Source organism: Phoenix dactylifera, chromosome 15 (assembly GCF_051530095.1).
Source record: "Phoenix dactylifera cultivar Ajwa chromosome 15, Ajwa_hap1_PhDact_Kaust_v1.1, whole genome shotgun sequence".
NCBI lineage: Eukaryota > Viridiplantae > Streptophyta > Magnoliopsida > Arecales > Arecaceae > Phoenix > Phoenix dactylifera.
Genome location: NC_143204.1, coordinates 23,078,171 through 23,087,157, shown reverse-complemented (window position 1 = coordinate 23,087,157; position 8,987 = coordinate 23,078,171). Strand labels below are relative to the sequence as shown.

The 8,987-nt window shown below is 38.0% G+C and overlaps 1 protein-coding gene across 7 annotated transcripts; it reads right to left on the bottom strand.

Annotated features, from left to right (window-relative positions):
- Positions 1-574: 574 nt before the first annotated feature.
- On the bottom strand, positions 575-8,964 carry LOC103705784 (nuclear transcription factor Y subunit A-6-like). 7 transcript variants are annotated; one of them, XM_088711460.2, is made up of 7 exons: positions 8,712-8,961; positions 7,180-7,385; positions 4,342-4,749; positions 2,978-3,090; positions 2,785-2,856; positions 1,405-1,575; positions 575-1,124 (listed from the first exon to the last, which is right to left on the bottom strand). In XM_088711460.2, exons 3-7 carry the CDS (start codon positions 4,679-4,681, stop codon positions 765-767), a joined length of 1,056 nt encoding a protein of 351 aa, XP_088567586.1. In that variant the 5' UTR covers positions 4,682-4,749; positions 7,180-7,385; positions 8,712-8,961; the 3' UTR covers positions 575-764. The 7 variants fall into 7 exon arrangements, with proteins under 7 accessions (XP_088567586.1, XP_008787861.3, XP_089783593.1 ...); XM_008789639.4 differs by lacking the exon at positions 7,180-7,385 and having other exon boundaries at positions 8,712-8,964; XM_089927467.1 differs by lacking the exons at positions 7,180-7,385; positions 8,712-8,961 and adding an exon at positions 8,458-8,691.
- Between the last annotated feature and the right edge of the window lie 23 nt (positions 8,965-8,987).

Sequence of the window (8,987 nt, the reverse complement as noted above, 5' to 3'; positions counted from 1 at the left end):
TTGTTCCAACAAGAAACCTTATAGCGGTAAAAGTTCAGAATGAAATGAATTTTGGAGAGAGACCGGAACACCACTTTCTTCCATCAGTGATTCGGAGGCAAAGGAATAAGATCTAGAGCATCTAGGATACCGGTGGACGGATGATAGAGGAGGCAGGGTCTAGCCAGAGCGGAGGTCCTGGGGGCTGAGCCGGGTGCCGAGCTAAAGACAGCCTAGAAAGGCATCTCTTATGGAGCGAACTAAATTCAGCTGGAGGAGGACTCGGCAGCTGGATTCAGCTGGGGGAGGACTCGGCAGCTGGAAACATTCCGTGTTACCCAAAAAAAAACCAAAGAAAAGAAAAATGCTTGATGCACTTCATGCCATTGTCATATTAATATGATGGCAGGAGATAATTTAATCATAAATGGGAAAAAAAGAGATATCAGAGTAAAAGACTCTTGAAGCAGAAGAAACGAACACTGCCCAAAGAACCATCCAGTCCGTCTTCCCCCAAAAGATCTTAACTTGAAATTCTCGCCCTCCAATCAAGTCCTCGAGAGCAGATCTAGTTGCTAGAGGATACAACTCCACATGTCGTTACTCTATCTATTTATCCATAAACATATCCAAAACAAGGTGTCAAGCACTTATATTACAATTTGAATGTTCATTTTGAGTCCTATCAAGTCTTGCTACCATATGAAAATGAAGCATTTCTGACGAAATACCATAAGCCAAGGATGAATTGCCAGGGAAACACCATCAGGCCGATTCCCCATGTTTTACCGCATGATGGTGATCCGAGGTTGGGACCCGTTCTCTATTATGTCACCTCCACCTTGAGTACTCCTGACGTGGGAGTGGAAATCAGCAGACAAGAAGCTAAGGTGATCCTGCTGTTCTAACATTCCTCCGCTGGTGGAAACTCTTGCGACATCAGAGCTGGTAGGAGCAGCAGATGAACCAATGGGACCATTTTCAGAGTCAAGATTAGAGGCTGAGAGAATCCCCAAACCTCTGCTAATAGAAGGCGGAGGCAGGGGCGGCGGGGGCTGTTGCTGCTGCTTTGTATTTAGGAAGCGGCCACCGGATCCCCTTGCTCTTTTCATTGCATGAAGATGCCGAGACTCGTGAAGGTATGGCTGGAAAAAGAAATAGAAGAGCAGTTGGAAAAATTAAAGCATTTCGGACCACCATACGATGATACGAAAATCTCAAGTCCCTCAATTATATCTGAAACAGGAAAGTAGAAACTACAATGCAGTGTTTGGACTCATGGAGAGTGGTCTTGGCCAAATTCTTGACGAATCAAATTATAGAAACTTTACATTCGCAAGCATTGCATAGAAGATTCTTTTAGGCACACCATTGACCACAAGAAGAGAAGACCAAGCTAATATAAAAATGTTTATAATTTTATACCTTTCGAACTTTGATGAGCTTATTTTGAGCCTCCAACTTTGCACGCAGCTGCCTCCTTCGGAGTATTGCACGGTATTGTTTTGCATTGACGTAGATGGGTTCCTCTGCAGCAGGTTCAAGAGGCAGTGGAACACGAGAACAAGGTGCCATTCCCACCATTTGAGGATGAATCTGATTTAAGTACAAAATCACAGCATACCAAGATCAGTAGAGATGGGATGATATAGAAAACTTCTTTCTTCCCTCATAGAGGAGGCATGACTGAACTCCTATGATTAAAAAAGAGTAATAGTGTGAGTTCGTGCCTGAATAATATAAATCTAAGTTTCTGGAGCTTCTTGTGCCATTCCCTCATCAAAATGACAAGAATTGCAGGATCCGGCACAAACATAGTGGTTGCATCAAACTAAAAGAGGACAAAGCGTTGACAGAAAGAACTACTGTGCTCTGAATGATATACGCATTCGCTAAAGATTTTAAGTCCAATGAAACATACTTGTGCAAAAGGATGATCGACTGCAATGAACTTTTGGACCCACCTTTCTCTATTTACTGATCTGAATTAACTTCAATGACCAACAAAAAAAAAGAAACTAATATATGTCTACTTTGGATAGAATACAAATGTTAGGATAATTGACAAAAAAAATAGTACACAACTAGCCTGTAAATAACAGTCATGGCAACAAAATAATAATGCCATCCCATCCTTGGCTCATGTTTCAACCTGTGCATTGTAGCATGTTCATATTGGCATAACTTAAAAGCCACCCATGAGTATTGTTGTTTATGTTTCCCCTGTGACATAAATATAGGTTTAATTAACGTTGATCTAATTGCTTCACAAGAATTCATGTGGCACACAATCAGGCTTTCTGTTTAAGTCTTCCATATCAATGAAGAATAAATGTCTCTTAATGACTTCTGTGTATTTATTCTATACAATACCTTCGGTTGTAGACTAGCATTTACTAGTAATGATGGAAAGATAAAATAACCCAGAAAACCATTAAGAATGCCCTGACCAAAACAACATAAACCTAAGAATAGAATACCAAAAATAAAACATGGCTGTGCACGAATCTGGGAAACAAACCATCATTGCAATAGAAAACCATGTCCTTAGAAACACAAGGTATCTTCAAATTTGCTTTGCTACTATCATCCAACTTTTTCTTTAGCCCTATCCTCCACATTTCAGGAGATCTGTTTCCAACAAGTCGACATCCATCGCTCAAAAAGTTTTGAGCCTATGAAAGGCGTAAAGCAATGGGTATGCATAATAAAGAGTTTGATCTCGCCTGGAGAAAGGCCAAGTTGCCATATTCTGTTAATAAAAAGGAAAAAAAAAAATGGAAGAACATGTTCAATGGTACATACTATAGCAGGTGACCCATATGCAGCCAGCACACCGCCAAAGCTTGGATCAGCATAGGTGTAAGGGACACAAGCCTGCCACAGAAACACCACAAGAACCATCAAGCATATGCATCAACATAAAAATATGTGGTTACAGGGGTCTAGAGCAATCAAGACCACCGGAAAAAAATTCAAGAATATGGCATCAACTTACAAAAGACTGGCCATAATCAAGTCTTGGAGATACAAAGGCAGCTTCTGGAGTCCCTAGGAATAAAACTGAGTTCATGTGACCCTCAACCTGCTTTCCACATCTCTTATCATTACCTAAGTAAAAGAACAACCCCGCATCAGATGGTTTACATCTGGTGGCACAATGGCATATCTCACTACATCAAGAAAAACGAAAGTCTAAGATAATGTTTCCAAAGAATACATTTCACACTAGCGACCGCCTTTATATATGCATACAAGGTCAAAACAATAACTTGGAATACTATTAATAATGACTGCCTGACTGCCAGATTACTGTCAATAAAGTGGCAGCAAAACTTCATTGTATCATGAGAACACTTAAGCATATTCTGTACCATTGATCATCTCTGAGAATACACTAAGCATTTAGTCAGGATTTGGTTTCTACATTATATAAAAGTTTTATCCCATCAGGTTACAAAATTGCAATATATAGTTGACAAAACCAAAAGTGAGAAAAAACTACGAATGAATAAAAAAAAGAAAGATAATAAAGTACTTGTTTCCATTTAAATGCCATACTTTGGAGTTGGGATTTTTTTTCAGCTGTCTTTGGGTCAAGATGTTTAATTCATGTTTAGTTTCTGACGCTTTCAAGCTGAAACAAGTTGAAATGAAATAATAATAAATTGGCTAAAATATTGAAATATTCATTTGAATTATGATGATACAGCATTGTACATATCATAATGATCGACTGTGTGGTTTGCAAACCTGTGTACAAAGCATAATCACGGTGACTGGTCCTTTTACATATAGTAGCAATCAACGGAACCTTCTGTAAGATAATTACAAGTTCCCAGTCCATATGCACTACAATGCGTGTAACTCTTTATTACAGCCACCAGAATGCAAAGGATCACATAAAATGAACACCGAAGCAAGTAACACTGAGCATGTGGCAGAAAAGGCATACACATCATCGACAAAAATGCCAAACTTCTCAACATAAAACTTCACATGCCAGACACAATCCAAATAGCAAAAATAGGAAGTAGTCATGTTCATAAATGACTGCCTTTGTATTTGACTGCTATTGACATTTGTTGGAAACCAAAAACAACAATTTTTTTTTATCATGTAATGTAATTCTAAAGGAAGTACATAATAAGATGAGCAAGTGAAACTAGCAATGGTAAAGAAATAACTATAGTAAAACTGAGCTTCACCATCGCTAAGGACTTCACACCAACATAATATGCCCGATCTAAGGAGAAGATAGGAAAGTACAACATCCATAGTTAAAGTCACAGGTTCATAATTTAACAAAAGTACAAATCATATTTAACAGAATAGACATGTAAAAATTGATATAGACCATACCAGCTTGTGCTGAAATACTTTGCTCATGAAGGTTGCCTTCACTTGTTCCAGACACTTCTTGGTGTGATTGACCAGTTGACTGAGTCGAGGATGAGTCCTGGTCAGGCATTTGACCACCCAGTTGCTTCATCTGATTATCAGGTTGTGCCAGAGAGCCCATATTCATGTAGAAGTTATTGAAATACGTTGATTGTGGAAAGCGCGAGCCACTTTGATTCAACAAGGATGGACAATTATCAACACAATTTGATGTTGAACGGACTGAAGTCACTGAACTATGCTCTGAATCTTTGTTGCTGAAGTATTGGGTGTCAAAAGCATTTACATTATCAAGAGGCATCTCTCAGTTCCCCAGAGATTGCAAGTCCTCAAAGATGTTGCATTCTTCTTGCTTTTACTGCAATATTTCTATAATAAAGCACCAAGTTAATTAAATAATGATGCAGTTTAACGAACACGAAAAACCTACAATCCAGAATTTAAATCATCCTAAACCACCATCACAAAGAACTTTACATATACATAAAGTACATCTGTACATACATACATACATATATACATATATGCACAAGCAAATGAATTTTTATCAACAAGATGATATTAATGTTGGACAGCTGAAATAAACATATTAAACCATCCATCAAAAGATACAGAAGTACATTAGTAAGTATGTTTAATGTAAGAAAATGGATAGTAAAGAACTTTTGAATTTGAAAGTTAAAATTGAACAAGTACACACAAAAAAAAAGTTTAATATGGAGAGAAAACATAGAACTAAATAGTAGTGATCAAAAATAAGAAAAGGAAACATGTTGCATGCATTAGGTGTGTGTCACATCAATTGGCCAATACAGTCCAGTAGAGAACTGGTACAAGCAATATAGTTTTTTTTTAATTATTTTACGCATAAGAACAACTATTATATTCTTTATGGTTCCAAGCGGTATATTTGTGGCTTTGATATTGAGCCTCTTGATTTATTACTTGGAAATCACATAGAAAAAAATAATTATATACACTACTCATCTGCATTATGTGCGAAAATGATGTCAGTTCTTTATTCCAAATTCATCTTGAAGCAACATCTTCTGTTCATCTTTTGTTGAGAAACAAGTTTATTGCCGTGCAGTTCAGTAAAAATGCAAAGAAAAGACATAAAGAGGAGAAAAAAAATATGAGGATATGAAGTAGGAAGGGAACATGTTGCTTTAATACCAGTGCTCAGCAACACATTCTACAAGAAAAATCAATTACTAGGTTAACATATATAGGCACAACATATTTGTTTCTTTAAATCTTAAAGTGGAGGGTGAGTCTTAGCTAAATGGTAAGGTTGCTCCATTCCATTGTGACCTAAAGGTCACATGTTCGAAACACGGAAACAACATCTCCGCATATGGGGGTAAGGTTGCATACATTTGACTCTCCCCAGACCTCGCAATGATGCGAGCCTCATGAACTAGGCCACCCTTTTTTCCCCAAATCTTAAGGTGGCCCTTTGATGAGCAGTGCAACTTACCATCCAACATCTAGAAACAAAGAGAACTTCTCATCTCAATTTAAGTTATTGGAAAAATTGGCAAATTCATTTTAAATTAGAGATAAGGTTTCAAATAACTCAAAATAAAATATTTAATAAATGTAAACAAAGGCTCCCCATCCTTATGCTATGGTTGGAAAAAAAAGGAAGGATAGAAAAATATCCTTTACCACCACCAAACCCCTTCATCTCCAAGTTTACAAGAACTCCTAGAATTTAGTTCTAATGACCCAATAAGTTGTCCATGCCTAACAAACTCTCCAGAACTTTAGAACGTCTTATACTCCCACTTATAGCACTCCACCTTTTTCTAGATTCTCGCGTGACATTCTACAATAATCTCAAGCAAAATATAATTGGGTAACTACACCCAAACATAATCCCCTAGTCACTATTAGTGTGTGTGAACAAAAAGTGTAATTAACTCACAGCATACTCTATATAACTATGCAATTATCTCCTTGTAGTCCTCAAACATGTTCCATATCCTACTTATAGCACTCCACTCTTTTGTATCTTATCCTAGGACATTCAACAAGACTTTTGGGTCCCTAAATTATTAAAGTGTTTGTTTATCTCGTAGCATACCCTACCTATGAGAGTGCTCCCATTGTCCATCCAAGAGGTCCTGTAAACATTATGCGAACTCTTGGCAACCTTTCTTTCCAAGATGCCATAGCTAAATTGGCTCTATTACTTGGTGTTTACATGCAAATCTTGTAGGCTTTACCACAGAACCATGCAGGATTAAAGAAAGAAATAGAAACTGTATGGGAAAGAGACCCACTATATTTTCTAGAAAGAGGCAAGCGCGGAAAGCTCCGTCATTTTATAATCCACAATAAACCACAGGGCATGCAGTTTGCGTAAGCATGATGCTTGTCCTGTTGTCATAAATAAAATGACTCTTGATTTTGAGAGGGAATGAACAAATCGTGATTTTGAGATAAGCTTCTGAATCTCCACAATCAATAGAAAGATATGAGTAAACCTAGGTTGTCTTAGCATTGATGTTCAGAATCAAAACACTTGAACAATTATGTGAATACAACCACTACAGCTCCATTATGCTACCATTTTAACAAATACAGGGACACAAAAATGATGTTCCCTCAACAAGCCTCAGTTTTTCTCTGCACCAGTTGTCGGAAGTTTTATGATTCTGTTTGTTTAATCTCCTGCAAAGAACCAATATGCATTCAATTTAGTCTGCTCTTGGTACCCTAGAGCTAAACAGCAAGCTATACTGGCGAAGCTACAATAATGCATATAAAGGATGAAAGAAGAATAACCCATACCAGCACCGACTTATCGATTCATATAGCAACATTTATCTCCATTAATGGCTACAACTGTGCCACAGCATAGAGCTGCACATGGTTGAGGAAGATCGTACGGTCCCATATAAATATGCAAGAAAAAGGTTCCACACCAGCATCAGGGTTATTTTTTCATATGACTTATCACTTCATATACCTTCATTTACCTCCACTAAGGGCTACAACTGTTCCACAGCAAAGAAATATCAGCTTATATAGATATACACTTCTCCATGCATTATGCTAGTCTGCCAAATTAGATATAAATGCCTCTTAAATTGACTGTAGGTCACATTACAGACCTCCATTCTGTGATTTGCTTCCAATCACAAGAGATTATCAATTTTCCTATTCCCACCTCTCTATTATTCTAGAGAATTTATGAAAATTCGAGAACCCTTTCTTGTGACAAAGTCATGAGAATCCTAAAACATCAGGTTTGCCGTCGTGGACACATTCACTAGTTCATTTTCTGGAATACTCAATCAACAAATGCCAGAATCCTTGGTCGTTGAGAATAGCAGGTAAAGCATGCAAATGCAAATTAGAATGATTATAAAATCCAAAGCACTTTCTTTCACACTATATAGAAAATTTCAATGAAGAAGATAATTTATGTCCTTTCTAGGCTTCAGCATTCCGAACCACAGAAACGTTAAGGCCCTCGGCATATTTCATCACAAGCATATAGAAATGTCCAAAAGAATCCAAAAATTTGTGGAAAAAAAAAAACTTCCACCTAGTTTCTGCCACCAGCCCAACATGCTCACGTACCCCTTTACCATCCAAGGGTTTATTTGTTCAAAGAAGGGAGAAAATGGCCTTGACCATTGACAAACAAAATGGCTGCCAACACACACTCTACGATTTCAGGTACTTCAATAAAAAAAGCAAAAAATGGCAATCCAGCATGACCAATTGAGAGAGCCTTCAAGAATCTAAAGGCCCCAAATGCAAAATCATCACTCCACCAATGAACAACAGCGAAAATAACAACAAAAATGTGCATAACATGAAAAAGTTACAAACTGTCGACAAGCCAAAAGCAATTCCAACCCAAACAGCATTCAAAGCCTCATGAAAACTAGATTAACATGGGGAAAAAAGAAAAAGGATTACCTGTAAAACAGAAGGCAAACTATTAATAATACTAGAGAGAGATCATCAAGACGAAGAGATCAAGGAAAAAATCCAACACAACAAACAGAACCCAAATCACAGACTACAAGTCAGAAGAAGGAATCAAAAACACAATACCCATCACACACGCATAATCCGCCAGCAAGAAACATAAAATAAAGACACATAAACCCTTTTGCTTTTCACCAGCAAACACAAAACTCACTCTCGGAAACATCCCAGGACGAAGAAACGGAAACCAAAAGGGACGCAAAAAATGCTCACGGCGAATCACAAAGCAGAGGCGAGAAGCAAAAGGCTAAAGCAGAGGCGGCAGCCAGAGAAGGGCAGAATGGTAAATAAAGGAGGGATTTTGGGGGAAGGGGGAAGACCTTTTGGAGGGGGACATGTCCCCTTTCTCGAATCCCTTCGCTCCTCCTGCCTCCTCCCTCCCTCTCCTCCTCCTCCTCCTCCCATCCTTGTCCCCCCCTCAACTTCTATTGGATTTTATAAGATAAAAACAAACACATAAAGCTTTCATTAAAATATACTACGCCACCTCTCTCGTGTATGATTTTTTTTATTAGTTGAAACTGGCTAAAATATTGGTATCTCTCCACTTCCAACACCAGGAGCCGCCCCTCCCCTTCTTTCTCTTCCTCTGTTAT

Coding starts and splice junctions, on each gene's coding strand:
- LOC103705784 (XM_008789639.4), bottom strand. CDS start 4,681: ATGCCTCTTGATAATGTAAATGCTTTTGACACCCAATACTTCAGCAAC. Junction 2,857..2,977: donor TTGATTATGGCCAGTCTTTT/GTAAGTTGATGC, acceptor TTTCTGTGGCAG/GCTTGTGTCCCTTACACCTA. Junction 1,125..1,404: donor AGCTCATCAAAGTTCGAAAG/GTATAAAATTAT, acceptor TTCTTTTTCCAG/CCATACCTTCACGAGTCTCG.